Source organism: Podarcis muralis, chromosome 6 (genome assembly GCF_964188315.1).
Source record: "Podarcis muralis chromosome 6, rPodMur119.hap1.1, whole genome shotgun sequence".
Classification (NCBI taxonomy): domain Eukaryota; kingdom Metazoa; phylum Chordata; class Lepidosauria; order Squamata; family Lacertidae; genus Podarcis; species Podarcis muralis.
In genome coordinates this window covers 99636734-99654562 of record NC_135660.1, presented here as the reverse complement: position 1 = coordinate 99654562, position 17829 = coordinate 99636734, and the positions used below count along the sequence as shown (strand labels likewise).

At 42.0% G+C, this 17829-nt stretch overlaps 1 protein-coding gene across 4 annotated transcripts in view; it reads left to right on the top strand.

Annotated features, from left to right (window-relative positions):
- The window catches only part of LRP6 (LDL receptor related protein 6), a 107270-nt gene that overhangs the window by 6374 nt on the left and 83067 nt on the right, over positions 1 to 17829 (top strand). For all 4 annotated transcript variants that reach the window (XM_028728611.2, XM_028728610.2, XM_028728609.2 and 1 more), the window contains exon 2: positions 7532 to 7925. In XM_028728611.2, the coding sequence (XP_028584444.2) occupies positions 7532 to 7925 (394 nt within the window). The remainder of the gene's footprint in view (positions 1 to 7531; positions 7926 to 17829) is intronic.

Genomic DNA, 17829 nt, shown 5'->3' with positions numbered 1-17829 from the left:
ATAACACCATTCTAATAATTATTTTTATTCAACATGGATGTGTTTTACTGCCACAGCAGTACAATTTGTCTTGAGTATGTGTAACTCTGTGTACAGAGACATGGAATTGCTGCCAGAAGATGTAAAGATGGGCCACTGCCAGTTGTAATGGCTTTAAAAAATGAGAATCAGGGGAAAAAACATCCTTTTTCAAACACACTATAGCTCTCATTACACCTTTGGGAACAATCTTCCTTATCCTTTCTTTTTAACTCCTTTTCCCTCTTGCCACACTTCTCTAGTGATGTGGGTTGGAAAACGTTCAAGTACAATATTTTTCCATGATTTTTTCTCTACTTTTTGACATATGTCGTTTCATAAAATTAATTATTATCATAAAAAATTGAGCACAATGCAAGTCAAATTGGTCAACTGTAAAGGTTAGAATTGTAGCAAAACCTAAAATCAATGACTGACATAAAATAGTGCCATGCAAACAGGGCAAGTTTCAGAGTTATTTGAGACAGCTTTCACTGTCAGCTGCAGCACTTCTTCTGCAGCAACAGCACAGCTTGCTTCTCAGTGGCCCAGCTTCCATTTTTATTTCCCAGAATATTGCATGTAGAGTTGTTCTGAGAAAAATAATCTTGGTTTGATATCTGGGCTGCTTTCAAACAAACCATAATATACTGGTCATGTTAAGAGATTTTCCCACTTCTTAAACCAGGGGTTGGCAAGGTTTACCTTGCCTGGGCTGGTTCACTCCGGTGGAGATCCCTCCGTGGGCCAGATCGTGCGTGTGCATGAGCGCACACGCCCGCGATTTCCAGCGTCGGCATCTGTGCAGACATGATTTTCGGTGTCTGCGCATGCACAGACACGATTTCTGATGCCACAGAGGTGAGTCCTGGCACTGCGCTGCGTCGGTTTAGCACAGTGCACCGGTTAAATGACCCCTGTGGGCCGCTTGTGTCCCATGGGCCTTAGGTTGCCTACCCCTGGTAAATCATGTTTTTTGAAACAGGATGAGTGTGGTGGCTCGGTGCTACTTTTCTTGCCTGTCTCTGTCACAAACCACCACAAAACTACTTCAGCACAGGGATCCTTACTTACATTGATGCACAGTTTACAGTTACATCTGAACTGTGGAATTCTGGTTTAATGTCAGTTAAGAAATCAACATCCTTTCTGATTATCCTGGTTTGTTTATTAAACCAGGGTTTTCTGATTTGGACATAATGGGGAAATCTGTATTAATGTAAGCCCGGATCTCTGTGTCGAAGCCAAGATATGATGAGAAGAAGGGAGAGATGAGGGAGAGGTTTTGTGTCCTTGATGCTTATCCATTGCCTCATCAAACTGGCTTCTGAAACCATGGGTGAATGTCTAAATGCAGGCACTAAGATTGGATGGATCAATCAAATATGGCTTGTTGCAAAACTGGAATGGAAATGCTGTTTCGCATCATCAAGATTATTCTGCTCTGAATAGCATTTTTGCAAGTGTGTGTGTTTCTTATTTTAGTTTTTGCAAACTTCTTGTGTTGCTGAAGGTGGGAACATTGTAAGCATTCTAGTTAGAGGGTATAATTAAGAGAGTATGTTACACTTTAGAATATCTTCTGAGAACTCCTGATTACTCTGTTTCCATAGCCAGGATGTATCCTGCACTTTTAGCTTTACTTTTGTTTAGAATTAAGTAGGCTTTTTCTTGTATGCACAGAAAATCTTAAGATAACTGAACACACAAGAGCTGAAAAGCAGCCTTGAAAAGAAAACACTTGACATAGCTGCCAAAACTTAATTCTTCTCATCTCTTCTGTGTTAGTTTGAAAATATTCTTTCATCCTAAATTGCCTCAGACAAGGTACTAAGTAGCCGTTGGTGCCTAAGTTGAGCATGGCAGATGCACCTGAATTGCTACAGACATTAGGAAACAGGTTCCTTTTCTTTTTGTAGAAATACTTACACTACTTCTAAAGACTCTCTTTCTTTTTGATAAATATTTTTTATTGATTTTCTAATATTGTTTCAATAATAGCCTCATTATAACAATGCCAATTTTACCCAATTAATACAATTATTAAAACCAATATTTTATTTTTTGTGTTCCGAAATCTTAATAATTTCAGTTACATACCCTTCAAGATAGTAATCCTTTAGACAGCAGCTACAATCTTATGTTTTCAATTCATGTTTATATATTAAGTAATTTATAAAGTTTCAAGTGAAGTACAGTGGTACCTCCAGTTACCAATGGGATCCATTCTGGAGGCCCATCCGTATCCCAAAAATTTTGTAACCGGAGAACTGCTTCTGTACACACATGCGGCGCCGCAGAACACTTCTGCACATGCGCAAAGCGGCAGACCCACTTCCGGATTCGTCGCGGCCATTATCCAAAGATTCCGTAACCTGGAGGTTACGCAACACGTACCACTGTACTCAGTCTGTAATCATTGTTCTTTCCCTCGTGTGGTAATTCCCACCCCACATGATATTGTCCCAACCATATATGGTGTTGTCTCACAGTTTTCCAAAAGCTTCTGCGTCGCTTCGTCCCATGATTCAAGAGCTTGTTAGAGACCCCTCTGTTTTAACAAATAAACTGTCCTCACAATTTTTTTTCCAACCTAGGAAGAGCGGTCTGATTCCAAACTGCCAATGATTAATAAGAAAACCTCTGACTTTGCAGCCGGCAGAATCCTTTCCTCCTTTCAGCTGAAAATTCCAAATTGTCTCAGTCTCCTTCGCATTCCTTTGAAAATAACAGAGCGCGGGGGTGGTTTCGTTTCATATTTCAACATAGTCCTTTAAAAAGGTGAAACTTCCCCATCTTTCTCTCTCTCTCCATTCCATTCCTCTCATACATGCAATTCCAGTTTGATATTAAATTTCATGTCATTAATCTAGTTTCTTTCACGCTCACTTTTTATATCATGTTTTAACCTTGCATTCCAAGGAGGGTTGCTGAATCAGAAATGTAGAAGAAAAACTTTGAAAAACAACTGGCTCCTCCCTCTACCGTCTCTGTCACCAAATGAAACCTTATCTCAATTCCAACCTTTAAATCCTTGTAGCTGAGATGTTCCACAGTTTGTCAACTCATCGCCTCTAGCACGTGCCTGTATTTTATTCCAATTAAAGCCCAATTAGCAGGATATCCTCTGCTTCCAGGAACGGGGGGGGGGGGGTTGTGGCAGGTCGTGGCAGTCAGACTTGTGCCTTTGCCTGCCCTGCCATTCCATAGGGAAGCAAGTGCTAGACCACAAGGCAATCCACAGGTGAGAGCCGTTCCTTTCCCACCCAGACATAAATTCCCTCATCTTTCTTTCTTTTTCTCTGTCTGTCCCTGTGGTGTCGAAGGAAACCTCCATTCCTGGCACAGGAGGAAACAGGAAGTCTATAAATACTCTCATACTACTTAGAAACCTGCCAGAAGTGTTGAAAGTACAGATTGGAGAAAAATACTGTTAAGAATTATATGGACATGCTAATAAATTAGTGGGATTTCATGGAATCAGTTTCAATAAGTTATGGGCAAAAGGGTGGTAAAGCAGAGTTTCTCCTATGCTCCCTCCCACTGACTTACTGGGGCTTAGGGTCAGGGCTTTTTTTCTAGTCAGAACTCAGTTCCGGCCCCTCTCAGGTGGGCTCCATTGCCATTATAAGAGAACAAGGGAAGCGTTCATAGTGAGTACCTCTTGTTCTAGAAAAATAGCACTTCTGAGAGCAATGAAGAACTGTGATCCACTTTGACTCCTTCCATGCACAGGTAATTTTCAGGTTGGATTTATGCAATGTGCTTTAAATGAGGCCATCATAGAAGACAGTTCAGAAACAGAAACTAGTCCAGATCAGTGTTGCTACACTGCTAACTTAACCTGGGATCACCTATGTTAAAGCATTGACTTCTGGACAGTTTCTGAGCTCAATTTCAAGTGCTAGCCTTAACCTTTAAAACAGAGGCCCTCAAACTTTCTACCTCCAGGGCCCATTGAGAGGACTGGAAGTTATTGAGGCCTGCCAATTGCAAAATGATGGTGCAGAGGCAGAGCCAGTCACAAATGACAGAGGATGGAAATGGGGTTTCACATAATCAACTGGCAATTACTGGCCACTGGTCACTTTCTACTAATCCTTCTTTGGAAATAGCTACATTCTTAGTGAATTTGTTGTAGCAGTTAGTTTTATAGTCCAGTTTTTCTCAAGTTAAGTACAGTACATCATTTCTCAGCCTTCACATTTCAAACAGAATTTGCTGATTCAGAAATACTAGGTGGAGAAGGCCTTTCATGATATATTCTTCCCCACATACCTCTCAAAGGTATTTTTACTCATCTCTTGTCATGTCTTCCCTTCTTTAACACGTAAAGTGAACTGTATTGCTGCTCCCAAAAAACTAGCAGTTTTCATCCCTTCTCATTTTATGTTTAAAACTTTGTTATAACCAATTCCCCCTCTTATCCCTTCCTTATCGTACAGGTATTAGGATTGTTGTTACGTTGTCTTAAAAATGTCACCTTTTATTTCTCTCTTTAATTTCTGTTAATGCGTGCACTCAGAAAAGGAAGAAGTATCCTAGCTTGGCATGAGATCGGGCTGGAAGGTGGAGGATTGGGTGTGTTGGTCAGCAACTTCAGGCACTGCTCCTTTTCTTCTCACAGTCCTTCTGTCTGCTTCACCAACTTCCTTCCCGCTCTTTCACTTCCTTTCCACATGCTTGAACAACATCTATTTCCTTCTTTTTCTCCCCTCCAACTTTACGTGTTATTTTTATACTCTTGTTGCATACTCTGATCAACTCCTGCTCCTTTGTGTGTGTGTTTTTGCACAGACAAGAAGCTGCTGCTTCTGACATCAATCTAAAACCCCTAAGCTTAGGTGGTGTGTTGGAGTGGGGTAGTGGAGCTGCACTGCTTAGGTCCACAATCCCGCCAACCTCAACCAGCATTGCCAGTGGCCAGGGATGATGGGAGTTGTAGTCCCAACAACATCGCAATGACCTCAGATTCCTCATTCTTGCCCTACATGGCTAAAGACCCAAATACCTGTCTTTTCTCATAGCACTCTGCTAGTCTACTGAAATTGCCACCTGAAGCATTTCTCTGGGTTCTCCTGCCATCTGAAGTACAGTGGGTGGCACCAGGAGAGAAATACTTTTCAATGCTGCCTTTTCACCTTTGAAACACCCTCCTTAGATAGGCATACATTGTGCCAAGCAAAAACACTTTTAAGAAATATGAATGTTTTACTTAGAACTGTTTTGACTTTACAGTCTGTTGTTTTAATTTGTTATGTTTGTTTAGTTTTATTGTTTCTTACTACTTTGTTAGCTGTCCAGGCTCCATCCACTTGGAGAGGGCGTTTCGGAGCCAGACAGTCGATAGCCCTGATTAATTCCACTTTCCAGCAGGCCACCAGGGAATCCGCTGAAAGGCCATCAACATGAGATAAAGTATCCCCTGCCACTCTCTGAAAACCATTTGGATCCATTAAGTGGTGGGGGCGGACCATCCAAATCAGTCCCACCTCCCTGCAGAGGGGAAGAGTTGCAGAGAAGTCCAGTTGCACCAGGAAGTGATCTGACCATGGCACTTCTTTTGTTTCGCTTTTACTTAGTGTCAGATCACCCACATCCATAGAGGTGAACACCAGGTCTAAGGCATGTCCGCGACTATGAGTTGGGCCAGACTTATTCAGGGACAGCCCCATGGAGGCCATTCTTTTCACGAAGTCCCGAATGACCCCTTGTAAAGGTCGTGTCGGCATGGATGTTAAAATCCCCTAGGACAACCAAACTAGGTATCTCTAGGAGAACATCTGCCATGACCTGAAGCAGCTTGGACAGGGAGTCCTTGGTGCAGCGGGGAAGTTGGTACGCCAAAATGAATCCTGTACTGCCCCTATTGCCCAACTTCCAGAACATGCACTCAGAGAACTGGGTCTTCCCAATCGGACACCTGGTGCAAGCTAATGACTTCCTAAAAATCTCTGCAACCCCCCCTCCCCACCCACATGACCTGGGTTGTTGTGCTTAAGAGAAACCTGGTGGACAAGCAGCGGCAAGAACAGGCCCATCTGCTTCATCCAACCAAGTCTCTGTTACACATGCCAGGTCAAGTCCTCTATCCACGACCAAGTGCTACTCACAGTATGTTTTTGAACTGTTAGGTTTGCAGAAGCTGGGACAGAGCAACAGGAGCTCACCCCGTCGTGCAAATTCAAACCACCAACCTTCCTGGGATCTGCAAGCCCAAGCTTCTCAGTTCTTTAGACCACAGCACCACCTGCTCCTGCTATTATGGCACCAACCATATTAATAACTTTATTATTGAACAATGTTTATATACTGCTTGATTCCAAGAAACCCTACAAGCAATTGCCAAAAATATAAAATGTTAAAATTCTTGATAAAAAGCAGTTAAAAACAACTATTTAAGAATATTCAAAAGATGATTAAAATCAACAGTAGCTAAAAAGAAATAGACAGGAATAACTTCTATATGTCTGGGTAGGATTGACTAAACAAAAACATTGTAATGAAAAAGTACACGAAAGGTCGGTGATGTCTGATGGCAATAGGTAGGGAGTTCCAAAGGTAGCTTCTACCACATTAAATGTCAATTTCTTACAAGTGCAGAATTAATATTATGTGGCACCTGTAACTATGCCAGTTCTATAGGTCAAAGCAGCAGACTGGTTGTATATGGACTAATTTGCCCATCATGTGATGTGCTCTTATTACCTAATTGCAAATGAGCTTGTGACATATTCAATGTGGTTCCTGGAACTGGAAAATTTGCTAGGGAATAAAGAGAGTTGTCTAGTTTTGGATGAGCCTTGTTTCCAGGCAGAGAAATGTATTTTGGCCCCAAATAAGATAGGTTTGTGCATGTGCGCCCTCTCATTCTCTTGTGTGTTGCTAACTTTTGATGACTGCATACAAACAAAATTGCTTTGCTGCATGAGACATTCAGTCTTCATCTGGGGCCAACCAGATGTGTCTGGAAATTCATAAGCAGCTTGTGGGTCATCAGAAGTATACTGCCTCTAAATGTATAGGCTCTGTTCAGCTATCCTCCTTAGTAAAGCGCCTTTGACAGATCTATTCTCTGTGAATTTATCAAATCCCACTTAAAAGAATCTAAGCCAGTGCACATTTTTACTATTTGTGGCAGAACAACCTATTATTTAATGATGTGTGGTGTGAAGAAGTGCTTTTTGTCTTGTTGTCCAGACCCTAGGGCTGGTCAGCTTAATTGTGTGTCTCCTGTGTTGTTACCTTATGAGTGGAGGAGAAAGACTATATCCATTCTTACTTGCAAAGCTCTTACAGTGTTAAGAGTGAGTTATTGAAGTTGTTGTAACTATGATCACGATCACCTGTGATTTCAAATCCCTCATATTTTTTAGAAAGGTGATAACACTGGAAGTTCTTTTTTAATAAAAATTAAATATTAACTTGCTAATTACTTCACGTTGTGACTTGATGTCTGTCGAATCCTTAATTTGTGCATAGACCAGCTTAATGCTTTTCTCTTATTTCCTAGGTTCTCCTCTGTTGCTATATGCAAATCGGCGTGACCTGCGACTGGTAGACGCTGCACAGGTGAATGAGAATGCTACAGTTGTGGTGGGTGGCTTGGAGGATGCAGCTGCTGTGGACTTTGTATTCATCCACAGCTTGATATACTGGAGTGATGTAAGCGAAGAAGCCATTAAGCGAACAGAATTCAACAAATCAGGGAGTGTGCAAAATGTGGTTATTTCTGGGCTTTTATCACCTGATGGGCTAGCTTGTGATTGGCTAGGCGAAAAACTATACTGGACGGATTCTGAAACAAACCGGATTGAAGTTTCCAATTTAGATGGATCTTTGCGAAAAGTTTTATTCTGGCAAGAATTGGATCAACCCAGAGCAATTGCCTTAGATCCTGCAAGAGGGTAAGTTTTATTGTCCTTTAAAACTCTTGGTTGAGTGTGGGGCACCTTTTGCTAGCTTGGTAGAAGTTCCTAGGAAAAGAGTACAGATCAAAATTCATTTTGCTACAGCATTAGCTGCCAAAGCCTATATTCCAGTTGCAGTGTAATGGTGCCTATTACTAGGTGAACCTTTCTTGCAGAATGTCCTCTTTCTGAACTTCTGTTTGTGTCCTGAAAAGCTGTTCAGTTATCAAACAAACTACTAAGACTGAATATGTTAGTATGTTATTTACTTGAGGGGTTGTCATGCACAGTGTCTGGAGTCACGCCTTTAGTATATCAGGACCTGCACTTTGGAACTTCATGCCTATTGACATTAGGCAGGTGCTATTATTGTATTCTTTTTAAAGCTTGTTGAAAATGTTTCTCTTTTGGGAGGCCTATTCACACACGATTGGCCACATATTTTATTGTGTTGCATTGTTTTTAGATGTTTTTAACAAGTTTAAAATATTTTTAACATGTTTTGTTTAATTTTTTATTTTATTTTTATTACAGGAGTGTTTGCCATCCTTGGCTTCTTTGGTAGGAAGGGCGGGATATAAATCTGATAAATAAAAATACAGTGGTACCTTGGGTTGCAAGCACTTCGGGTTACAAACACTTCAGGTTACAAACTCTGCTAACCTTGGGTTAAGAACTTTACTTCAGGATGAGAACTGAAATCACGCAGCGGCAGCAGCGGGAGGCCCCATTAGCTAAAGTGGTACCTCAGGTTAAGAACAGACCTCCAGAATGAATTAAGTTCGTAACTCGAGGTACCATTGTATTTTAAGACTATTGTATTTTAATATTTTGTTGGAAGCCGCCCAGAGTGGCTGGGGAAACCCAGCCAGATGGGCGGGGTATAGATAATAAATTATTATTATTATTATTATTATTATTATTATTACTACTACTACTACTACTACTACCACTACTGCTACCACCACTGTAAACAACTCCTATCAACCAGCATGGCCAGGGTTCTGGAATGATAGAACTTATAGTAGGAGGGCACCACACTGGCTACCCTTGCTCCAGACAATTAATTTTTAAACTATTCAAAGAACGGTGTGAATCCTTAGAGGTAGATTGCCACTACTTTTTAATGAACCTAGAGACATGTTTCTGTTAAAGTCTGCTGGTGCATCAATGAGCTATCTACTTCTATAATGAGAAACTAATGAAGGATTGTTGATTGTGTGTCTAAGGCAGAGCTTTCCAAACGGTGTGACACGACACGTTAGTGTGTCGGCTGCAGTGTGTAGGTGTGTCAGGCGAACGCTCCCTGTGCTCCTCCGAGGGCTGGAAACCTCCAGTTTGCTAGTAAAACTGAATTCCTGTGTTGCGAAATGATGCATGTCTAAAAAGTATGTCACCAACATGAAAAGTTTGGAAAACTCTAGTCTAAGGCATACTCTCAGTTCATGGTGAAATTGAACAGACCAGTATGAAATGTGTGCATGCTTTTGCACAGTTCCTCAAATCCTTATCATTGTACAGGGATTCCTTGGCAGTCTAATCAAAATGTAAAATGTTCCATGATATTGGTCAAGATGTGAGTTGCTTTCCATGTATGTTTTTTAATAAGTTGGTTAAGGTAAAGGTAAAGGTACCCCTGCCCGTACGGGCCAGTCTTGACAGACTCTAGGGTTGTGCGCTCATCTCACTCTAGAGGCCGGGAGCCAGCGCTGTCCGCAGACACTTCCGGGTCACATGGCCAGCGTGACGAAGCTGCTCTGGCGAACCGGCACCAGAGCAGCACACGGAAACGCCGTTTACCTTCCCGCTATAAAGCGGTACCTATTTATCTACTTGCACTTTGACGTGCTTTCGAACTGCTAGGTGGGCAGGAGCTGGGACCGAACGACGGGAGCTCACCCCACCACGGGGATTCGAACCGCCAGCTATGCGATCGGCAAGTCCTAGGTGCTGAGGTTTTACCCACAGCGCCACCCGCGTCCCAGTAATAAGTTGGTTAGACATCTTAATTACTGAGCTAAAAACTTTTTTTTTTTGGGGGGAGAAAAAAATAACATAGTTTTCTGTGTCTATCTGCACATCAATTCCTATGTGACTACAACACTATCCCTTATTCATATGGTATTAATTGCAACTCATAAAAACCTAGTGTGGGCTACAAGATTTATTAACTTCCTTGAAATTGTCATTTTAAGTGTTGCCAGCAGCTCATTAGTAACATTTTTGGGGCTTCACTCAGTTTTTTGTTTCTTCACCTTGTTGTCACTTTGACACTGAAGTGGTTTTGATAGGTGAAATGCTAAACTTGTTAAATGGCTCAAAGATTGTGTAGAATTGTGTATTACTTTGCATGTATGGACACTTACTTTGCATTGAATCATGGCTAAATGATCTGTTACTTGCACATATGTAGCTGTACTGTCACATAAACATTTCGGGAAGCAAGTTCCACAGATTTACCGTACATGGATTTTACTTTCAAGCTAACATGTTACTTCATTGGGTATTCATTTCAGTTTTGTCCTTTTTTGTGTTCATTGCTTTAAAGCTGCATTAAGAACAAGCCTTGGTTCCTGAATGTAGGATGCAAATAATAATTGTTGGACTTCTAAAAGTTGTATGTGGTGTCGTGGCTGTTTCACAGAAAGAGTGTGTACTAAGGATGTGGTAGTTTCTGTTTTGCAGCTAGGTTTACCAAGTGGATGAAGCTACTGATTTAGCAAAGTCCAGTTTCTGCTCCTCACCCAGACTGGTTAGCATGTCCTCCAAAGTTGCTGGCGTTCAAACATTTTACTTGCCTGCATTTTGCACTTCATAACCCTTTTTTTAGTAGAAGGCAGACAAGTAAAACATTTTACAGGCATGATTAGAAATGCAGAAGACTGTCCAGCTCATTCAAAGTGGAGGAAGAGGCTTTGCCTCCTCCGAGAGAATGCAATGGGCTGACAGACATATTTAAATGGGTCTAGGAAGACTCCCTCACAGGGGGAAGCATTCACTACCTCAAAGAGCCCATTGCCCAGCCCTGCCTGGCCTTTGGTTTTTTGGGAAATGTGAGTTTTAGAATTTTTTAAAATTGTGTATGGAACATTTCCCAATACAGTCTTGTACCTTGGCTGTTGAACGGAATCCGTTCCGAAAGTCCATTCGACTTCCGAAAACGTTCAAAAACCAAGGCACGGCTTCCAATTAGCTGCAGGAGCTTCCTGCACCCAATCAGAAGCCACGGGAGCCGCGTCGAACGTTCGGCTTCCAAATAACGTTCTCAAACTTTAACACTCACTTCTAGGTTTGCGGCGTTCGGGAGCCAAAACAGACGAGTACCAAGGTGTTTGACAACCAGGGTATGCCTGTACTCTCTAGCATATTTACATGACCACCACATATGGATCAGTACAGCATAAATGAGACCCTTTTTAATACATTTTCACTAATTTCCTGGGTGTCAAGTACCACCTGTACATCATCTTTTGTCGGTTTTCCTTAATAAGATAACAGGTAGAAAAATTCATGGTCCCCCCCCCCCCTATTTTTCCCCATGCGGACAATTTCATGCTGTAACCAATATCTGTGGTTCATTTTGTCATTGTTGCCTTTACCATTGCAGCTTTGGTCTCTCACCAGTAGAAATTTATAAATTTTCAAGATTAATTCATCCTCCTTTCTTCTTACAAGTTTTTCAAATTCTGAACTCATTTACGCAAATCCTTTTTCCTTATTTATTTTTTTTATATTAAGGATTTTCTTGTTTTACAGAAGTGTAGTGCCTCGTATTTTTCTTCTTCTTCCATGTAACATTTTTACAAATCCGTTTCATTTGTTGAGGCATTAGGGGGAGAAGAAAAAAGAAAGAAAAAAGAAAGGGGGGTGGAGAGAGGGAAGATGGATGGGGGTGGGGTTGAGTGGCGGTGTTTCTATTATGTTTAATGTATGTAGAGTTTGGTGTCAGCGTTGTTTGTGTTGTTCACTTGTGTTCCTTTGGTGGTGAGAGAGGTTGGGGTTGGCCTAGGGTGTGATTGTTTGCTTGTGATTGGCTGTGGTGATCTTTGTTTTCGTGTGTGAGTGAGGTGTGTGTGTGTGTGTTTTGGATCAGGTTAGCCATATTGATTTGTATGCTGTTGGTGGATTATTGTCATTGTCCTGTTGGGCTGTCTTCTTCTGTTTGTCCCCGTGTCAGTTTCAGTTTATTAGTTAATTTTTCTAGTAGGGCTGTTTCCCATACTGTTTGGTACCATTGGTCCATGCTTACTCCTGACAGGTCTCTCCAGTGTCTGGTTATGGTGTTTCTGGCTGGTGAGAGCAGGTGGGTTATGAGTTCTTTGTGGTGTAAATGGGCATTGTTGTCTTGGAAGATGTTTAGTAGGGCCAATTCTGGGGTGATGTCTATTACTTGCTTAGTTATTTTACATATTTCTTGTATGGCTGTTGTCCAGAATAGTTGAATTTTGGGACACTCCCACCACATGTGGAGGTATGTGCCTGTGGAGGTGCACCCTCTCCAGCATTTTGGTGAGGTTCCTGGGTGTTAGGTACCACCTGTAGGTGAGTTTCAGTGTGAGTTCTTTTCTTTTCGTTGATATGGATTTAAAGGGGGGTTTAGACCACATTCTGGTCCATTGAGTGGGGTTAATCTCATAGCCTATCTCATTCTCCCATTGTTTTTTGATTGCATCTAGGGGATTTGCAGGGTTTTGGAGTAGTATTTTGTATATTGCGGATACCGTCCCTTTACTGTTTCCCTTTGTTGTTAGGAGGAGGTTTTTGAAGGTTGTCAGGGGCCTAGTTGCTGCTGATTTTACTGTTGGGTTGTTTAAGAGGGCATGTAGTTGGTGTTGTGTTAACCAGGTCATTTGGGTGTCTTCTAGTTTGTCTTGTATTTCTTGTGTTGACAAGGGTTTGTTATTTTTATAAAAGTCTATTAGGTGATATAAGCCTTTGGTTCGCCAGGTTTTTATCTGGAGGTTTTGTGCTGCATGGTGGAATAATGGGTGGTACGCCAGGGGGATTAGTGGGGATGGGGTTGGGGATAGTTTGCCTATTTGTGTTTTCCATGCTTTGAGCATGGTCTGTGTGTACCTGTTAAGTGTTGTGGGAATTTTCTTTAGTTTGTTTGGGAGGAGTGGGTATGTTGTGGTGCAGGTGTTTTCAATTGTGTCTCTCTCTAGGTGTACCCATTGTTTTGTCTCATCTTCTAGTATATATGGGATTATATGGCGTATTTGGTTGGCATTGTAATATGCTTCTATGTTGGGGATTCCCCATCCTCCTTCTGAGGTGGGGAGGTGCAGGTTGTTGTTGTTTAGTCGTTTAGTCGTGTCCGACTCTTCGTGACCCCATGGACCAGAGCACGCCAGGCACCTCTGTCCTCCACTACCTCCCGCAGTTTGGTCAAACTCATGCTGGTAACCTCGAAAACACTATCCAACCATCTCGTCCTCTGTCGCCCCCTTCTCCTTGTGCCCTCCATCTTTCCCAGCATCAGTGTCTTCTCCAGGGAGTCTTCTCTTCTCATGAGGTGGCCAAAGTACTGGAGCTTCAGCTTCACGATCTGTCCTTCCAGTGAGCACTCAGGTCTGATTTCCTTAAGAATGGATGCATTTGATCTTCTTGCCGTCCATGGGACTCTCAAGAGTCTTCTCCAGCACCATAATTCAAAAGCATCAATTCTTCGGCGATCAGCCTTCTTTATGGTCCAGCTCTCACTTCCATACATCACTACTGGGAAGACCATGGCTTTAACTATACGGACCTTTGTTGGCAAGGTGACATCTCTACTTCTCAAGATGCTGTCTAGCCCTGTCATTGCCCTTCTCCCAAGAAGCAGGCGTCTTTTAATTTCGTGGCTGCTTTCACCATCTGCAGTGATCATGGAGCCCAAGAAAGTAAAATCTCTCACTGCCTCCATTTCTTCCCCTTCTATTTGCCAGGAGGTGATGGTACCAGTGGCCATGATCTTCGTTTTTTTGATATTGAGCTTCAGACCATATTTTGCGCTCTCCTCTTTCACCCTCATTAAAAGGTTCTTTAATTCCTCCTCACTTTCTGCCATCAAGGTTGTGTCATCTGCATATCTGAGGTTGTTGATATTTCTTCCGGCAATCTTAATTCCAGTTTGGGATTCATCCAGCCCAGCCTTTCGCATGATGTATTCTGCATATAAATTAAATAAGCAGGGAGACAAAATACAGCCTTGTCGTACTCCTTTCCCAATTTTGAACCAATCAGTTGTTCCATATCCAGTTCTAACTGTAGCTTCTTGTCCCACATAGAGATTTCTCAGGAGACAGATGAGGTGATCAGGCACTCCCATTTCTTTAAGAACTTGCCATAGTTTGCTGTGGTCGACACAGTCAAAGGCTTTTGCATAGTCAATGAAGCAGAAGTAGATGTCTTTCTGAAACTCTATAGCTTTCTCCATAATCCAGTGCATGTTTGCAATTTGGTCTCTGGTTCCTCTGCCTCTTCTAAATCCAGCTTGCACTTCTGGGAGTTCTCGATCCACATTCTGCTTGAGCCTTCCTTGTAGAATTTTAAGCATAACCTTGCTAGCGTGTGAAATGAGTGCAATTGTGCGGTAGTTGGAGCATTCTTTGGCACTGCCCTTCTTTGGGATTGGGATGTAGACTGATCTTCTCCAATCTTCTGGCCACTGCTGAGTTTTCCAAATTTGCTGGCATATTGAGTGTAGCACCTTAACAGCATCATCTTTTAAAATTTTAAATAGTTCAGCTGGAATACCATCACTTCCACTGGCCTTGTTATTTGCAGTGCTTTCTAAGGCCCATTTGACTTCACTTTCCAGGATGTCTGGCTCAAGGTCAGCAACCACACTACCTGGGGTGTACGAGGCATCCATTTCTTTCTGGTATAGTTCCTCTGTGTATTCTTGCCACCTCTTCTTGATGTCTTCTGCTTCTGTTAGGTCCTTTCCACTTTTGTCTTTTATTATGGTAATCTTTGTACGAAATGTTCCTTTCATATCTCCAATTTTCTTGAACAGATCTCTGGTTCTTCCCATTCTGTTGTTTTCCTCTATTTGTTTGCATTGCTCATTTAAGAAGGCCTTCTTGTCTCTCCTTGCTGTTCTTTGGAAATCTGCATTCAATTTCCTGTATCTTTCACTATCTCCCTCACATTTTGCTTGCCTTCTCTCCTCCGTTATTTGTAAGGCCTCGTTGGACAGCCACTTTGCTTTCTTGCATTTCCTTTTCATTGGGATGGTTTTCGTTGCTGCCTCCTGTACAATGTTACGAGCCTCCATCCATAGTTCTTCAGGCACTCTGTCCACCAAATCTAAATCCTTAAACCTGTTCGTCACTTCCACTGTGTATTCATAAGGGATTTGACTTAGATTGTATCTTACCTGCCCAGTGTTTTTTCCTACTTTCTTCAGTTTAAGCTTGAATTTTGCTATAAGAAGCTGATGATCTGAGCCACAGTCAGCTCCAGGTCTTGTTTTTGCTGACTGTATAGAGCTTCTCCATCTTTGGCTGCAGAGAATATAATCAATCTGATTTCGATGCTGCCCATCTGGTGATGTCCATGTGTAGAGTCGTCTCTTGTGTTGTTGGAAAAGCGTGTTTGTGATGACCAGCTTGTTCTCTTGACAGAACTCTATTAGCCTTTGCCCTGCTTCGTTTTGATCTCCAAGGCCAAACTTGCCAGTTGTTCCTTTTATCTCTTGATTCCCTACTTTAGCATTCCAGTCCCCTATAATGAGAAGAACATCCTTCTTTGGTGTCACTTCTATAAGGTGTTGTAAGTCTTCATAGAATTGGTCAATTTCAGTTTCTTCAGCACCAGTAGTTGGGGCATAAACTTGGATTACTGTGATGTTAAAAGGTCTGCCTTGGATTCGTATCGAGATCATTCTATCATTTTTGAGATTGCATCCCAGTACAGCTTTCGCCACTCTTTTGTTGACTATGAGGGCCACTCCATTTCTTTTACGGGTTTCTTGCCCACAGTAGTAGATGTGATGGTCATCTGAACTGAATTCGCCCATTCCCGTCCATTTTAGTTCACTGATGCCCAGGATGTCAATATTTATTCTTGCCATCTCATTTTTGACCACCTCCAACTTACCCAGGTTCATGGTTTTTGCATTCCAGGTTCCTATGCAATATTTTTCTTTACAGCATTGGACTTTCCTTTCGCTTCCAGGCATATCCGCAACTGAGCGTCCTTTCGGCTTTGGCCCAGCCGCTTCATCAGCTCTGGATCTACTTGTACTTGCCCTCCGCTCTTCCCCAGTAGCATGTTGGACGCCTTCCGACCTGAGGGGCTCATCTTCCAGCGTCATAACTTTTATATGCCTGTTGTCTTTGTCCATGGAGTTTTCTTGGCAAGGATACTGGAGTGGCTTGCCGGTTCCTCCTCCAGGTGGATCACGTTTGGTCAAAACTCTCCACTATGACCTGTTCATCTTGTGTGCCCTGCTCGGCATAGTTCATAGCTTCTCTGAGTTCTTCAAGCCCCTTCGCCACGGCAAGGCAGTGATCCATGAAGGGGGAGGTGCAGGTATTTCGGGCTTATTCTTGGTTTTTTATGTGAGAAGATGAAAGAGTGTAGTTTTCTCTGCCAACTGCGAAGTTGGGTTGAGGGGATCTAGAGTGGGAGGATTTGGAATAGGTAGGTTAGTTTTGGGAGTGTGATCATTTTGATCATGGCTATTTTGTCTGAGAGAATGAAATTCATGTTATTCCATCTCTTTAGGTCTTTGTTAATTTGTCGCCACAGGGGCTTGTAGTTGTGGAGGTACAATTTATTGAGGTTTCTGGTTATTTGTACCCCTAGGTATCTGAACTTGGTGTGGCAAAGTTTTATTTTGGTGACCTTTGTGAGTTCTTTTTGGGTGCGGGGAGGGGTGTTGAAGCACATAGCTTCTGACTTTGTAAAATTTACCTGTAGGCCCGACACCATTGCAAATGCGTTGAGTTCTCTGATTAGGGAGGTTGCTGTGCTTATGGGGTCTGGTGTTGTGACCATTAGGTCATCTGCAAAGAGCCCTAATTTATAGGTTCTGCCTTTTATTTCCACTCCCTTGATGTCTGTGGCTGCTCGGATGCGGATTGCTAGGGGTGTCAAGTACCACCTGTACATCATCTTTTGTCGGTTTTCCTTAATAAGATAAAAGGTAGAAAAATTCATGGTTTCCCCCCCTATTTTTCCCCATGCGGACAATTTCATGCTGTAACCAATATCTGTGGTTCATTTTGTCATTGTTGCCTTTACCATTGCAGCTTTGGTCTCTCACCAGTAGAAATTTATAAATTTTCAAGATTAATTCATCCTCCTTTCTTCTTACAAGTTTTTCAAATTCTGAACTCATTTACGCAAATCCTTTTTCCTTATTATCTCTTTTAAATAACTCGTTCACCTGAAAGTACTGAAACCAATCTACTGTATGATCTAAAATCTGTTCTCTTTTTTTCAAGCAAACTCCTCCTTCTTTAAACTCTATAAGATTTTTGTAAGTGGTCCACTTCTCATCTATGTTCAACCTTTTCAACTGAGACCACCTCAGTTGGTGATATCCATTTTGAGGTTTTTCCCTCTAAAAGATCTTTGTGTCTCTGCCAAACCATGTATATACTTCTTCCTATGACATGGTTTTGGAAACATTTGTGCACCCTTGATTTGTTATAATGCAGCTTTGCATGCCATCCAAAGCGTAGGTCAAAACCTTCTAGGTCTAAAGTGTTGGTATCCATTCTTTCATCCAGCAGAAGCACACTACCTCATAATAAAGTCTGAGGTCAGGAAGGGCAAAACCCCCTCTTCCTCTTACGTCTTGTCAGATTTTTATGATTAATTTGGGGGTTTCTCCCCTGCCAGATGGAGTTTGCCACGTCTTTCTTCTGCTGTTTGAAACATTCTAGGCTATTTATCACTAGCAGTG